The 18,133-nt window shown below is 32.3% G+C and overlaps 2 protein-coding genes across 6 annotated transcripts in view; one reads left to right on the forward strand and one right to left on the reverse strand.

The window, feature by feature from the left end:
* The window catches only part of LOC124357942 (myotubularin-related protein 13), an 89,198-nt gene extending 78,819 nt beyond the window's left edge, over positions 1-10,379 (forward strand). The window contains 5 exon segments of the mRNA XM_046810077.1: positions 1,388-1,600; positions 2,302-2,458; positions 4,276-4,482; positions 5,593-5,675; positions 8,229-10,379. Coding sequence (XP_046666033.1) covers positions 1,388-1,600; positions 2,302-2,458; positions 4,276-4,482; positions 5,593-5,675; positions 8,229-8,321 — 753 coding nt within the window. The 3' untranslated portion in view covers positions 8,322-10,379.
* A 2,074-nt stretch (positions 10,380-12,453) lies between these two features.
* LOC124357943 (protein spartin) overlaps positions 12,454-18,133 on the reverse strand; it is a 42,906-nt gene continuing 37,226 nt past the window's right edge. For all 5 annotated transcript variants that reach the window (XM_046810080.1, XM_046810081.1, XM_046810078.1 and 2 more), the window contains one exon: positions 12,454-16,576. In XM_046810080.1, coding sequence (XP_046666036.1) covers positions 16,375-16,576 — 202 coding nt within the window. In that variant the 3' untranslated portion in view covers positions 12,454-16,374. The remainder of the gene's footprint in view (positions 16,577-18,133) is intronic.

Raw genomic sequence — 18,133 nt, forward strand, 5'->3', positions numbered from 1 at the left:
GACCAGTCATATCACCTACCTTCTACTTTAATTTGGCGTTTTATAATATGGGCTTCCAGAATATATGCTTTTAATCAACAAAAATATAGGCATAAGTTATCACTTATTATTACAAAAAATGTATCACTTATATGACGTATTCTAAACTTAAAATGTTTGAAAAATTTCAAATCATCCCTAATCATGATAAAATATATAAATAATAGATTTTGTAGATCAAATATTTATATAACTAAAAAATTTTGAAGTGAAGAAAAATTAGCTGCTGACATCCACGCATACATGCAGAAGTCGTGTGTTGCATTTCACAAGCATAAACATACAAAATAACAATTTATTAGTTAGGTTATCTATTTACCGGTTTTCATATGCAAAGTACCGTACAACAAAATTACATTTTCATGATCAGTAATTTGTGTAATACCGATCAGCTGTAATGCGCGAATAAACAGCAGATTGATGGTGCTGCATGTACTTAAGTATGGAAAATACTGACTGCAAATGAAGTATTATTTACAAAATTACAATAATTTCTTAATTAGGTTATCTATCTATAGCTCATAAGCACAACAAAATTACATTTTCCCAATTGGTAAATTACAAGTGACAATCAGTTGTCATCCATGAATAAACGCAGCAGAATCACAATGCTGTGCCAACATTGATATAGACAAAATTAACAGCAAGCAAAATATTATTTACATGTGTGATAACTATTTAGTTCGGTTATGTATTTACATTTTATTTATTTTTTTAATACCGCAAAAACACGTTTTAGCTATAGGTAATTTGTGTACTATCAATCAACTGATAATTCATTATGTCGTGGATCTCCACAGATTCAAATGTCGAATCCCGTAAATCTGTTCTCAAATCGGAAACTTTGTTGAAGATTGGTAAATTTGAGATTTTGGGATTCGGTTTCGACCCATCACTAGCACAAAATGTAGTAGGTCTACAGTTAGTAACTTCTATAATCCCATCTTAAGACTTTTGTATACAGTTGTTCAAAAAAGTAATTTAAAACACTTTGAGAGCATTTTTCATTTAAAACTTTTTTTATAAAACAAATCATTCATAAGTTTGGATTCACAACTGATAAAAAAGGTAACAAGGGAGAAAGTTGATTTACAGCCTAAAGAATTATTATCATTAAATAACATTGGAGTGACGAGTGTATTATCATTAAATAACATTGGAGTGACGATTGTATTATCATTAAATAACATTGGAGTGACGAGTGTATTATCATTAAATAACATTGGAGTGACGAGTGTATTATCATTAAATAACATTGGAGTGACGATTGTATTATGATTAAATAACATTGGAGTGACGAGTGTATTATCATTAAATAACATTGGAGTGACGAGTGTATGTTTTTCAGAGGCATGCCTCATTCAGCACAGCGCTTGTGAGATCTCACGGTCGCCTACAGCACAAACGATCCACCCTGGAGATACTGATGCGGGGCAAGATGGTGGGGGCAGAGACCCCGACAGCCCCCGCCTACTCTCACCCCCACCGCTTCGAGAAACACAACTTCACCACCCCCACCTACTGTGACCTGTGCAGCAACTTGCTGTGGGGCCCAGTTAAGGTATGTTATGTCAGACTATAAGCAAAGCTGTTCATGTAGGTTTAAAATATTTTAGAAAACTTCTTCATCAAAACCAGGCCAAAATGGTGTGAACCTAAAGTAAGTGCTGATGTATTAGAAAGAGATCCACTTTGTCAGTTTTTGAAAATGTAAATAAAAGGCAATGCAATTCTTAGAAATAGATTGTTTATGTATTGACGAAATAATTGTAGTTCGGTTAACGAGAGTTAAATTTTAGACTGACCACATTTTATGGGGCAAAATATTAATCAATAGCGTAAAATAATTCTTGGATTGGTAAGAATTGTAAATATTAATTACCTCATTCGAGGTCAAAAATGGATTTTTTTCTGAAGAACCTCTTCATAAAAAAAAAACCTAAAAAACCTATAGATAAAGGTTTTGACCTTTATACATATAATACAACAAATTGCAATTATTGTATAGATTCTCTCTAGGGGTTAATTTTTAGTTTATTGGTTTATTACATTTCATAATAGTGTCTCTTGATTTAAAGAAAACTGTATTGCTTTCCTTCTAATTTTCTAAAGTGCAAAATAGCTAAGAAAAGCTAAATAAATTTATTAAAAATATCAAATAGTGAATTGTTTAAATCTTCTATTGACAATCATGCTATCAGTGGCGTAGTAGATTGTGAAGGATAACCAGAGTCAGTAAACCGAGTGTGATGTTGTGTCTAGACGGGATTCAGGTGTGTGGATTGTGGGTACAACTGCCACGACAAGTGTATGGAGACTGTGCCCAAGAACTGCACCAAGTATAAGGCTGTGGCCGATTCGTCTCTGTCCAACGCCACCTTGACTCGCAGCGGTGGTGACAGTGGCTCTGTCAACTCAAGTGAGTGTCACCTTCGCCAGGTTACAAGATTTGTGTTTGTAGGATACATTTTATAGGAAAGCATGTTTGTGCATGTACTTAAGTGTCGATTTTAATCTTATTGTATAGATTAGGGAAGGTTCGGTTCCAAACTCGATACCTGAATACCTCGAAATTTGGTATCGAGATGCAACACAACTTATCAGCACTCTGCAGATGTGTAAAACGAGTTTTTTCTTACTTTGTGAATAAAAAGCCAAAGATAGATAATCAAATCAACAAATTACTGTTGTTTTGTAAATAATATTTTTATTTAAATTCATATTTTGAACATATACATCTGTGCATCACAGAGAATCACGTTGGTATCTGGTCAATAGTATGCAAATAATCAATAGAATAAAAACGTTTTTACTTACTTTGTGTATGAAAAGCGATAGATAACCAAATCAACAAATTATTGTTATTTTTTATTATTATTTTATTAAGTAATATTTTGATTTAAATTCAGATTTTGTGTATTTATATCTGTGCATCACCGTTGACTGATGTTTAGAAATTTCCAATGCTGGATTTGAAATTGTGTATTGCTTGTCTTCATAAACTTTTTGTGCACTGTATTGACTAAACTTTCAGTAGTTACGATTCTGATTTACATTTTCCTTCCGTCCTATCCAAGCTTTTACGCACAACAAATTGGAGCCGTCCACTTCACTGTTAAATAACCTCTCCTGCTAAAACATTCCGTACTTTGAAAACCCACATCTCTGAATACATCTATGAACAGATCAACTTTTATAAATATTATGATCAAAAATTGTAAATAGCGCACTGGATTAAACACTGAGGTTGTTTTAACTCATCATCATCATCATCGTCAGACGTTTCCGTTCTCACGGGTCGTCGTACACAGCCTCCTCCACTTTAGTCTATCCTTCCAGGTCTCCTCTTCATCCACCTGTATTTTCTGTAGTCCCCTTCTCTCTGTCTTTCCACACTTGGTCCTCCCATCTTCCTCTCGGTCTTCCCCTTGTTGTTTTAACTGCCAGTCAAATATAATATTAGGCTTTAAGCCTAAATGACAAATTTTTGAACGTTATTGTAATTGTTATGAGAAATATGTAATAATAAGAGGGTCGTAAAAAAATTCACTATCAGGTACATTATTTATAATTAGTGCAATAGCCTATTTATCAGTGAAAGCTGGTAATATAGTAACATAAAACTGTAATTATTAAAAATTGAAATTACAACAAAATTTTAACTACAATAAAATTGAAATCCACATGTCTATATTTAATGTTTATATCATTTAGTTCACTTAATAACTGTTAATTTTGAAATAATATTTCTTTATTAGATTAAAAAATTTTCAGCTATTGCAAAACTGTGTGCAATTACGAATTGTATTGAAGTGTTTCAAGTTTCAATGTCATGAGTGAGTGAATTCAAAGTGGATTAAGCTGAAGGACATTGATATATTTTGCTTTCAAGCTTACAAAAAAGATAACAGTCGGGAGCAGGAAGAGTGTGCGAGAGAGAGTATATGGAATATTTATATTCTTATTATTACTATGATTGACTAATATTTAACATTTTCTGGCATGGCCAGCTCCTCCTGAGTGAATTTAAGAGTTCACTTACTAGTCTTCGCAGGACAATAGAACAATTTGTGGTGCTGCCCCCTCTTATTGATTCAAAGGACGTTAACAAGACATGAATGTGAAGACAGGACAATGTGAATCCTGCTGCACATCCTTAGGACGAACAAAAGTAATAGTATCAATGAAAGCAAAAGTAATGTATAAAATCAACTGTAACTCGTGTTTAATGTGCAGGTGTGAATGCGATGCAAACGACAAATCAGCAGTATTACGAGCAGTTCTCGTCAAACGTGGCAGAGAACAGGACGCACGAGGGTTACCTGTACAAGCGAGGAGCCCTCCTCAAGGGCTGGAAACAACGGTGGTTCGTCCTAGACTCCATCAAACACCAGCTGCGCTACTACGATGCTATGGAGGACTCTCACTGCAAGGGCTATATTGGTAAAACTGATCATGCAATCTTTTCATAATGACAATTGAGTAGATAGATTGTTAAGAATGTACGGATTTAAAATACACAGGTATTTATGAATCTGGGTGAATATCCAATTTTTGTAAAGACCTGGGTATTTTTAATTTTAATTCAAACTTCCATCTAGGTGTAAGTTAAACTTTGAGAAATTCATAGAAACTCATTTTCCAGAATTGCTACAACACTGTAAAGTTATTAATAACAAACAAAAATTATAATTGGGACATTTCTGTAAAAAATATTAGAAAATATAATTAAATGGGTCTAACACGAATAGTTCAGAAAAGATTATTTAGAAGTTAACAATGCATTTTGATTATTTAGAGGAAGATTCATAAAGTTTATCTAACATGTCTAAAGTTTAGCATTCCAAGTAGTTTTATGGTTACCAAAAATAGTACGAATATGTTACCTGATCACATTTTCATAGCCTGTCAAAGCAGAATGAAGGTTATGGCAGTCCAAACAAAATTATATGTTTGAAGGTACTATATATGATACAGTAACACATTTTGTAAAGTTTCTTTGTTGCATTGGTCAGACTTCTACCGTTCTGTTGGGTCCTTTCGATATTCAGTTTTGTCGGTTTATTTTTTATTATTTCATGTTAAAAGTGTCTTTACATCATTATGTACCACATGCAATTAAAAGCATAAACGCTACATAAAAAATAAAGGAATCATTATGTTAAGACAGTGCATAGAAAAAACAAGAGATACAAAGAACTAAGAAAGACAATAACAGTGCAGACATTTTTAAATACCTGGATGTACTTTTTTGAATTTTGAATGATAAATATCGTTGCTAGTGTCAATTTATGGCATAAAATGACTGTTTCAATCCTTGTTTTCTTAACACTTCATGAAGAGATATGTGAACCTCAAAAACTAAAAGTACTTTCGTTTTGGAATTTATATTTACCTTCCGGCTGGCTATATACCTAGCCTACATCACTAAAAGTATGAAGCAAAATTATTGGCAGGGTTTTGTAGTGGGGCCTTTATCTCAGTTGTTTTATACTTGTAAGGTTGGCTAGATTGTATGATATAGTATATGATATAGTCCTGAAATGTTTGCAGACCTTGCAGAGGTGATGTCAGTGACTCAGGCTCCTCCTATGCCAGGACCACCCAAGAAAACTGATGACAAATCATTCTTCGATGTAAGTAGACAACTCAAATTTTTTTTAGAGATGAAAAATCGTTTAATACAGTTACTTTTTACAATGTTTGTACCTGTAAAATTCCTATTCTAAACAAACTGTTCAACAATTGAATTTTGTTTCATAGTTAGTTCCTGCATTCTTATACCAAGATCATTTTCTAAGACGGGATTACATTACATAATTAGATGCATACATCAATTTAATTAAAAAGATGGTGTAGTAATGCTTATTTTTGTTTCCTATGTGTCGTAAACAAACAGTTGACGTTGAAGTTTTACATGTGTCATATAAACACAAAGTTAGATGGGTTGCTGTATGACTCTCGTGTACACAAAGTTAGATTGATTGCTCTACAACTCTCGAAAGTTAGTTGGGTTGCTCTACAAACTTTCGTGTACACAAAGTTAGATGGGTTGCTCTACAACTCTTGTGTACACAAAGTTAGATGGATTGGTCTACAACTCTCGAAAGTTAGATGGGTTGCTATACAACTCTCGTGTACACAGAGTAAGTTAGATGGGTTATTCTACAACTCTCGTGTACACAAAGTTAGATGGGTTATTCTACAACTCTTGTGTATACAAAGTTAGATGGGTTGCTCTACAACTCTTGTGTATACAAAGTTAGGTGGGTTGCTCTACAACTCTCGTGTACACAAAGTTAGATGGGTTATTCTACAACTCTTGTGTATACAAAGTTAGATGGGTTGCTCTACAACTCTTGTGTATACAAAGTTAGGTGGGTTGCTCTACAACTCCCGTGTACACAGAGTAAGTTAGATGGGTTGCTCTACAACTCTCGTGTACACAGAGTAAGTTAGATGGGTTATTCTACAACTCTTGTGTATACAAAGTTAGATGGGTTGCTCTACAACTCTCATGTACACAAAGTGTCAGTTGTTTTCATTTACATGTGTATGTATGAGCACTGTGAAATGAGTGAAGAAACTAAAGGTGAATGACAAAGTTGTAGATTAAGGTTGAGGTTACTCTTATCACCATTCACTAGATGCCCTCTCAAAGAGGAATATGTGAAAATCTCTTGTCATTGTGTTCAGCACTCACATGCAGCTTGACAGAATACAATTCAGTTCAAATAAGACTTTAACCCTCGAGCTGGCAGTTGAAATGTCCTCAAGTGGCAGGCCATTTTGAGGTGTTTTTCAGTAGTATCGGTTTTTTATTTTTTTAAAATATAATTTGATTATAAACCTATATGTATTATATATCATTGTTTTCACAAGAAAATTTACTTTTTATTTATGAAATTAAAAACCCCAATATATAAGAAATTTATCACTTTTTTACTAAGTTTGTTTTCAAAAAATAAAAAAAGTATAAAGTAAAAAAAAAGTAAAAATAGTAAAAGTGGTGGGGGTGCACCTATAAAAGCCATATTGTGTGGAAAAAAATATTTCCAAAATACCCAAAATGTTGAAAATTTTTTATAGTTTTAGAAAATGTATAGTTTACTACATTTTTTTTATTAAAACAATTATGAAATACTCTAAACTGAAGAAAGTACAATACGGCTAAATTCGTTGCTATGGATACGAATGTGTTATAAAATTCATCAAAACCTTAGTTATTACTCAAAAAATTCATAAAATACATTAAAAGTAAGCCTATAAAAATAAATAAAGAAGCTTTATATCATGATCATCGCATATGAAAACTATCCTAAAGCTAACTAAAACTATCACAACACTGCACATAGCCTAGAATACAAAAGCTCACTAATATATTTTTTCACATATATTTCTTCATAACATCACAAAATAAACTGATAAAACACAATCTACGAGAATTTATACGCATAAATAAACACACTTATTACATAAAAACACTTATTTCATGTAATAAACTTACGTTTTAGATGGACAAGAATAACGCGACCGGGTAACAATACAACAACAATGGCTGACTGTTTACAAACAACTCTCATTTTCAATATGTCATACTTAAATCATGGCATACAAAAGAAAACAAAATACATCGATCAAATCAGCAACTATTTCTGATTCCAGTGGTATATGAATCATTGCAGTTTAGTTCGTGTATTGATTATAAGAGATGTCAAACGGGTACGAGTCAAATCGACTGATTTTCAGGCGACTGCCAGTTGTAGAGTTAAATACTTTTTTTGGAGTTTATGCACTCTTTCTAATTTGTTTTTAGAACATTCGCCCATCTTGTAAGCCAAAACAGATTAAGTTTAATTGGATACTTTAACTAAATATATATAAAACTAAATAGTATATATAAAACTAAATATATAAATAAATGTCCAGGGAGTATACTTTACTGGTTTGTTAAACTGGTTTTGTATATTAGACCCTCCTCCTGCGTTGTGTTTAGAATGACCTCTAACAATCGTTTAATTTTGATATTAAAGTACAGCAAAAGTAAATATTTTGATATGTAATTAAAATTTTAAGATTTTACGAAGAATGAGAACCTCTGTAGTACAGTATAAACCTATGTTACTCATACTGATCGTAATCCAGTGTGAATGACCAAACCAAATATATGAGATGTGGATTGTGTTCAGTTGCGTACAAGCCGGAGGACGTACAACTTCTGCGCGAGTGACGCGGTGACGGCCCAGGAGTGGATAGAGAAGGTTCAAGGTTGCCTGCAGTAATCTAGTCAAGTTGGCTCCAGTCACAGTTACCTGTACAGAGGACACGCCACACCGCACCGTGTCGCGCGAGCGCGCAGTGTCTTGCCACATTCCAGCGTTCAGTACTCCTCACCACCACACCGATGTAAATACTCAATTGTTAAACAAGAGATTAAATTATCTTTTGATATTAAGCTGTTCCTTTTTTGCCACTAAGTAAAATGGTTAGGTTTATTATGTCAGTGTAAATATAAAAAGAAATGCGATCATTAATTTATTCCAGTAAAATTTCATTACAAACTGTTTGTAATATTTAATTTTTACGGTGATAATTTCATGTTGTACTTGATAACTCGTTTAAGTGTGTTAAATAATGCTTATTTGTTCGTTATTGTTGTGGCATTTATATTTTAAACACTTCTTGTTTCCTTTTTTATTTAGAATTTATTAAAGTTTTATTGAGAAGTTGACTGGAGTTTTCTCAGGGATTGTGCACACTGTTGGGGTTAGAGGTCGGTTCCCAGTTGCCTTTCTTGTTAAATATTTACTACCAAATAGTTTCTAATCTTTTCTGTATTTGAAGTTACGTAATTAATAATTATGTATAAACGTTTAATGAGACATTTTTACTGTTATTTTTTGTAAATAGAAAAGAGTTGTTTTATCTCCGATTGACTTATTTAATTTTTGTTATGTACAATTTTTGTTGTGAATTCATGGTGAATCTTATTTATGATTAATTAGTTCTCCACTCACATCAGCAAACACTGGTAAACAATTAGTGTAATAAGTTAATGTTGCCAAACAAGCTTTTGTTGTAATAGTTGGCGCGTCTACCAGCCTACTCACTACAATAACGTTCGTACTGCTTTGCTTATTTCAAAGTCGAATATTTGAGAGCCAGGGACAAGAGTTAACCAGAGAGTAGACTTCTACATGTACAGTAATCGTAGGCTAAGTCTGTATATTTCCTTGTTACTTAGTGATATCGCCTGTCATGGATCTTGCAGAGTTTTATATACTTGTAGGCTTTCTGCGTACGTTGTAACATTTGTGTAAATTTGTTTATTATTGTATCCGCTGGCCTCGCGGTCAGACAGAAGGAGAACAGATACTCGAGACCAGTATTGTGGACTGACATATCGTATGTAATATTTACAGAGAAAGAAGACGTAGCCACGTCGCAAAAGATTCAAATTTACCGTTATTACTTTCGCTCAATATTTTTGTAAGGATCATTTTTATAGATTTATAAAGTATTCAGAAAGTTCAGTTTTCAGTAAAGTTGTGATGTTATTGTGTAGTGTAACGTCAGAGTAATGTAAAATCTCACAAGTACTTTTATTTCGAAAAGTGAATTTACTGTCGATAATTTAACATTGTTTTAGCACAATCCGCACATTTATCTCTAAGTTGGGTTCAATAATTTTAGGAGTGTCTCACAAAGAAGAGACAGATCTGACTGACCACTGCCAAACAATATTGTATAAGATCTTTAGAAGTATTGAGAACTAATTGTGATGCCTACATTATCAGTTGGTTATTTGTGTAATCTATTGTTTTGAAACTGTTAGACGTTTCGCATTGTCTAGCTGGAGCTTTCTAACCGTAAAAAGTACAATAATTTGTGGTCGATAAGTTGTTTTGTTCATAGACAAACCATTGTTAAGTAGTTTAAAAGTATTTTTTATTTGTGTTATGGAAACTATTTTTATTATTTCAATTATATTTCTTAATTTTTTAATTATATAGAAAACTCAACATATTTATTACTTTAGTGAACTTTATAAATTTACTGTTTGATCTTTCAATATCGGTCTTTGTGATAATTTTGTAACATATTGAAAATGATATTAAGATATTGAATGATGTATTTAGTGTAACTAAGAGTTTCTTTATGGTATTTTGTATATTCTGGGGTATATTTGCCCGTAGTAATATTATAAGTATCGAGAGTACCAATGCGATACTAACACAAAATTGCTTTCAAACTTCAGAGGTGATTGTATAGTTTTTGTTTTTCATTGTTATTTTAAATGTGATAAAATAAAAGAATATATAATTATTATTAGATAAAAACGTTGTATTATTTACTTCCACCCCATAGCTGTTTTAGTGTTTTGCATTTCAAAGTAAATAATTTAGTGGTTATAATAAAATTTAGACCCATGTTGTAACATAATTAGATTACTTAATAATAACATAATTAATTAGTAATAATTAGATTACTAACATTACTAATTATTACTGAAGCCTTATTGGCCAAGATAAATTTTATCTGTCAATTAAATATGTAAACTGATCTGGACGGGCAATATAATTCGTTTAAACGACACAATTCTGTTTATCAACAAACACTTGTTTGCTGTGATTTAATTCAGTGTCAGTGTAATACATTTTTTTGGATATCTAGTCAAAAGTCCCTAAGGGTTTTTATTAGCTGTGTGATCCAAAAATACCCATGACATTTCATTAATTCCTGTACATAATTAATAAAAGTTATATTAATAACTTTTATATTTACTGGCCAATTTTAATGTTATTTTGTTTTATTTAAAAATACGTATTAACAAAAAATATGTACTCAAAATATGTATACGTACATGTACATTTTTTTGTTTTTATATATACTCAACATTTTCCTAAAGTATAAAGGAAAAAGACCTAACTTGGTTTTTTTAGAAATTTTCAGGATTAATTCCTAAAAAAGTACTGAGAAAACTCACTCATTGCAACACAGCACTCTAGATTTGTCTTCAAAATATATATATTTTTTTACAACAAATGTATAAACGCCCATTATTACTTTTGTTGCTACTGATCTATCAGTATGTCACATGGTTATCAGAAAGAATGTTTATTGTTATTGTCACCACTAGTTGTGTATGGCTAATGTGCTGCATACACAATGGGCTAATGACCCAGCTGAGATACAAAAAGTTGACGGAGCTGTTCCAGGAGCCAAGTTGTACAACTACATTCAGTAGAGCAACATCACTCAATACACACAACACCACTGTCAACCGGCAGTAGGTCTGGGCTGTATGGTGAGTGAGTCAATTACTAAATAAGCCTTTGAACAATTTTGGAACACAGTTTGTGATAACATAAGCACCGGGTTACAACTTCAGCAACAAATTTCTCGAAACATGGAACTTCTGAAAGCAATTTTGACTATCCTAACCAAGTCATCACCAACAATAGGAGGCCTCCTACTTTGTGTATCATTGTGGACATTTGATCAAACTTCAATGAACTGCCCCCAGCCTTCATTTCATCGTAAATCTGGTGATAATTCAGGCTGCCTTGATATTTCGTGCATTCAACAACTGAATCACAAACCGAAACTTACCACCGGCAGGATCATCAATTGTTTGAAACATTTAAATCTTACCACTTATCTGGACATCAATTAACTTTCTCGGATTTAAGTTAGATAAGTTTGCAATTCACAGAGACGTGTAAACCATCCAAGTTCCCACTGCGAGCATTTTATACATAATTTTCTTTTGTAACCAAATGTTACCTTATATGGTAACATTTTTTGTTATTATAGTGTTCATAATATCGGTTACGTGACAATCTGTGTACATGAAATAATACATTGCAAAGGAATACTTAAAATCAATCAAGTAACATATTTTAATGAATCGGTAAATAACAGAGTACAAAATATTACATAATACATTCAAGTTTAACAATACATATTTTACACATAACAATTAATTTGTAAAAATAAAACAAATATAAACAAGCAACATGGACATTGGTAACTGCTAATTAATAATCATGGATACTGAGAGAACCCATGACTCAACGAAATTTTAAAATAACAAATTACCTTATAAGTACATCAATAAAACAAGGTTTGTACAATTAACATAGTTGCATTAGTATACATTTGAGTATTTTGACATTATTACTCGGACGAGGTTGGTCGTCAATTATTTAGGCAATACAGATTGGCGTTAGTGAATGGTTCAAATGGTTATTTCAATTTTTTGGAATACAGGAGCTTCCCTTCCTAGCTCTTCTCTAGACTTCTGAATTTCTCCATTCCATTCTCAAATAACTCAACCCGAGATGATACACACAATGAGATGTAATACAACCCAACTTGCACTACAAAACTATGATCTGACATGATCAAAAGTGAAAATGATGTTGAACATACAAAGCAACAACAGGATTCTTATAATGAAAAAAGTGCAAAAAGCCAAGAACAATCAAGAAACTAGATTTTTGTGAAATTATTATTAATAACTTTTCTGTATATTCATATACAAATATATTTTGTATATGAATTTTGCCTAAATAATTGAGGCAACTTACATACCACCTTCACAGACCTTATTCTAGATCCAACAGAACCACAATAGCCGCACATAACAAATTATTACATCAGAATATTCATAACTTCTGGTAATATTAATTTAAACAAAGTACAATAACAGTATTAATATCTAAAGTACATTACTGCTACTGAAATGTACTTTGCCAATAAAAATGAAATAGTTTTCTTGAATTCTTTTTTTAATTTTATGATGGATTGTTATTACTCTGTCAAAATGGTCCCTTGAATAATCGTACTAACATTATTTATTGACTCTAACGTTAGTGAGGAGAATATAAGACGAACTTTCCCAAATGGATATTATTTAACGAAATACATGCAAGGATTAATTTTAAAAACAGCAAATGTAATGACAATGCAAGTGAATTTTATTCACAAAGTAAACATTTATAATTTTTATTTTAGACAAGTATGTTTCAAACCTAGTATTTTCTTCTTATCTACCTTAACCCATATCACCTAATTTTAAATTTCTATACATCTACCATCAGAACCAATCACTAGACTTTTTACTAATCTATTTTTATTAAAATAATTATATTAAAACCGTGAAGCTGTTAGTTGTGAAAAAATATATTTTAAATCTATTATAAGAACTTAACAGTCTTTGATTGCAATAGCTAATGATAGAGTATTCCTAAGGTAACAATGTATACAAACACAATTGCTGTGTGATTATAAATTCTGTACACTTTTGAAAAGTTACCCAAAGAGATTATCAAAGATAAAATTTATTGTGACTTTTGTCTGTATAGTTCATAATAATTAAGCATAAATTAAATTTAAATTATTTTGTATAATATTATATCTAAAAGTAAAGGAGAACTGGCCACGTGATAAACTTGGATAAACAAATTGGTGAGTGAGAAAGCTCATTTGTTAAGCTTATTTATTTTGATAATTGTTCATCTAATATTCACATGATACAAACATGCTACTCATGTGATACAAGTATGCTGTTCATCTAATGTGAGCAAGCTGTTTATGTGACATGAACACACACTATTCATGTGATACGAGTACAGTGATCATGTGACACGAGTGCATTGATCAAGTGACACGGGTACATTGATCATGTGACACGGGTACAGTGATCATGTGACACGGGTACAGTGATCATGTGACACGAGTACAGTGATCATGTGACACGAGTACAGTGATTATGTGACACGGGTACAGTGATCATGACACGAGTACAGTGATCATGCTACACGGGTACAGTGATCATTCCGACACAGGTACAGTGATCATATGACACGAGTACAGTGATCATGTGACATGGGTACATTGATCATGTGACACGGGTACAGTGATCATGTGACACGGGTACAGTGATCATGTGATACGAGTACAGTGATCATGTGACACGAGTGCATTGATCAAGTGACACAGGTACATTGATCATGTGACACGGGTACAGTGATCATGTGACACGGGTACAGTGATCATGTGACACGAGTACAGTGATCATGTGACACGAGTACAGTGATTATGCGACATGAGTACAGTGATCATATGACACAAGTACAGTGATCATGCTACACGGGTACATTGATCATTCCGACACAGGTACAGTGATCATATGACACGAGTACAGTGATCATGTGACACGGGTACAGTGATCTTGTGACATGAGTACAGTGATTATGCGACATGAGTACAGTGATCATATGACACGAGTACAGTGATCATGCGACACAGGTACAGTGATCATGCTACACGGGTACAGTGATTATGCGACATGAGTACAGTGATTATGCGACATGAGTACAGTGATCATATGACACGAGTACAGTGATCATGCTACACGGGTACAGTGATCATGTGACACAGGTACAGTGATCATGTGACACGAGTACAGTGATCATATGACACGAGTACAGTGATCATGCAACACAGGTACAGTGATCATGTGACACAGGTACAGTGATCATGCGACACGAGTATGATGTTCATGTGCCATTAGCATTCTGTTCATGTGACTTGAGCACACTGTTCATGCAATAGTATGCTGTTCATGTGACATAAGCACGCTTTTTATCCAATAATATCTATTACCATTAATAGCATGCTGTTCATGTGATAGAAGCCCGTTGTTCATGTGACCTGAGCATGCTGTTCGTATGACCTGAGCTTGCTGTTCATGTGATAGAAGCATGCACAGAGAAACAAACTATCTCTCATACAGATCTGATTTTATAAGTCTAAGGGACTGTTAGAAATATAAAATTATAATACTTTGTACTTTAATAAAAGTTGATTAAAATTTTTCCAAAACTATTTAAAATCGTGCTTAATTCAAGTTAAGTACACAATAAATTTTCTTGTAATTTTTTTTACTGAACACATACTGAAAGTGTAGTTATTGAACTGAAACTATCAATAGCTAGGGCAAGAATATGCGTAACTTGTATAACCAATTAGGGGTTTGCAAATGTTACCAAAATTTGTCTTGTGTGCTAAGACATACAAGGATTAAATTTGTGCCATTAAATTCAATTACTCACATTTAAATATTCCAAATTTATTGAAACTGATGAATTGACACCCCAAATTTTAATTTAATCAATGCTTTTCAAATTCGCACAAGCAACACGGAACTATGAAAATAGACTTCTTCGAATATTTCTGAATTATTTTCTAACTGATACAACAAACTTTTGTACTTTAAGAATTATCATTAAGATCAAATTTCCTTAAATAACTGAACCGGCACTACAAATTGGCATTACTAACTTGGGAGACCTGTCTAGTACTAAATAAAAATTATTATCTACCAAAACTGAACCTCATCACATCAACACCTGCAACATGGAGCTTCCACATAGTCTCTGAGGAATATATTTCCAAATTTAACTAAACCTCATCAATGAACACCCCTACGAGAAATGCAAACCCCTGCTTGTCATTTTAATATGAATAATACACATAAACAACGTGAAGAAAATGTAGGACCTCAGATTAACAATTCACTGAGAACATTTTTACTAACTACTTTCAAGAAATAATTTTGCATAGGTGGACAGATGTATTGTTGTATTTTGAACACTATGCCTAAACAATGTAACGTAATCTGTAAATAATTATGAATTTCCTATATCTTTTTAAGCTATAGATTTATAACGAAAATAATGATTTCCAAATTTTAGACGTGAACATCATAAAAATATTGCATAATATAAACTAAAATTAAACAGTAATTGATTTGAGTACAATTAAATACGTTTTTTAAAAACCAAATAAAATATTAAAAATCCTTAAAATACAAATTGATTACAAAAATACGAGTACTTGTTTTGTCTTAATACATGTCACAAGCATGCTTAATATCTGAGGCATACTTATTTTAGCTCACATTAAAAACAAATAGTTATTCTTAAGCTTAATGCTTCCTAACATTATTTATTTATTTTTCCCCAGTCTTCAATAAGTTTTAATCACTATATGATACATACATCTATATTAAATATAGTCAGCGAATAATTTCATTAAAATATAACTATAGAATATATTTCATTTTACAAAAATACAAGCTAATACTAGATTTCCTGCATAAGCCACTTCGTATATTAAAAACTTAACAAAATGTATGCATAATATAAATTTAACAAGTACTGTGCAACGTTAATTAAAGTAACTTTAGAAACAACCATTACAAATGAGTATGACCAACAATAACCAACATAGGCCTGTACATAATTATAAAGAAGAGAAGTCAACTCATTTTTGTTTGTATGAGGTAGATGGTTCATCAAGCCCTTTGTCTGGCAGGTGAGGCTCGACTATGGCTTTGCCCGTGTTCTTGGCTGCCCGCTTGGCCAGGCCCTTGGGTGTCAAGTTGTGAATGTTGTTGGAGGTGTTGATGACATTCCCCACCGTGTACAGGGTGTCCCCTGTCACCTCAGCCATCGGCTCCCCGTACCTGTACACAAGTCACAAATTTGAATATCAACAATTTACTGTGGAATTATAAAATATACTAGTTATTTTCATACTAAAATATTAGAGCAAAAATTATTTTATTCAAATATTACATAAGTACAATGTAATAAAAGTAAAATATAATTGAAGCAGTAGAAAATATGGCCAATGAAATATTAATAAACTTTTAAAATAAATTGTTGTCCTCTGCATTGTTCATTGATTTAACACAAGCTTTTTATTGCTTTAGTCATGAACTTTTAACCCCGACCATTAAATCAAGTGATGTGCCAGAAATCCCAAGCCATTTTCAGACAAAATGTAAGGGTTTTGTAAAAAATTCATAACTCAGTTATATTTTAAGATATTTAGGTAATTCTTTTTTTGTTTTACTTCTTTATACATGTAGCTTAAAGACATATACAAATAAAATTATTATTTTGAAAGGAATTTTTTTTACATACATATAGATACATAAAAAATAAATAAAAATGAAAAAATTTCAAGTTTGATCATGGAAACCATATAGATAAAAAAATATTTGACACAAAAATACCCATTTACTTTATGATATATTTAATCCTTAATAAAAGGAAACAAGAATTATAGGCCTACCTTATTTAGAAGTGGAGTAACATCAATTTTTGTAAAGCCGTGTACATTTTTCTTTTTGCCATTTCTGGGCAAGGCAATGTAACAAGACCTTTGAAATTCACAGTACTTAAAATAAACATAAAACCAAAGTTATTTCTGAAAAAATAACTAAAACTGTTCATAATCTAAATTTAATAAAAGTTTTAAAACAATATTTACATCACTACAAAATGTTTTAGCACTTGTGGTCACCAAAACAACTAATCACATCCACACCATTTGCAACTAGGTTACTAATTAGTGTATTTTCACTTACGGGAGACTTTGAACGATGTCTTTTACTCATTTTGAAATCAAACAAATAATAAACTAAACTTTAACTGCCGTACTATACACTGCTTTAACCTAAAACTGTGAAGAAAATGGAATATTCACAACCACGTGATATACAGCTGTCTGCAACAAGCGTGAGCAGTCAGTCGAGACGAACTGCAATTGCTCAGTCACAGACTGACAAAATACGAAGTCAAACCATTACAAACTAATATATTTCGATGCAAAATATCTTTGTGCACAATTTTGTGAAATTTCAAAGCATTTGGTGAAATAGGTGGCCAGTAAAGTAATAAAAAGTGCACGTCCACACTATACGGACGTCGGGGTTAAAAGGGTTAAGATATTGTTTGTCTATGGAATCAGGGACAAGGAACTAAGGTTTTTTTCAGTCATACTTGACTAATAGAGAGCAGATGGTTATCCAGGGGAGTGATAGGTATAGTTTAAAAAAGATAGAAAGTAGTGTTCCACAAGGATCTGTCCTTGGCCCTCTACTTTTTATAACTGCTGTCAATGATTTGGCTTCTAATGTTCCTTGCACAACAATATTGTATACAGATAATACTACACTTCTCAACAGTAATCAGCATTTGGATGTATTAGTAAGAGAAGGGATCCAAGCTTTCAA

This window comes from Homalodisca vitripennis, chromosome 3 (assembly GCF_021130785.1).
Source record: "Homalodisca vitripennis isolate AUS2020 chromosome 3, UT_GWSS_2.1, whole genome shotgun sequence".
NCBI lineage: Eukaryota > Metazoa > Arthropoda > Insecta > Hemiptera > Cicadellidae > Homalodisca > Homalodisca vitripennis.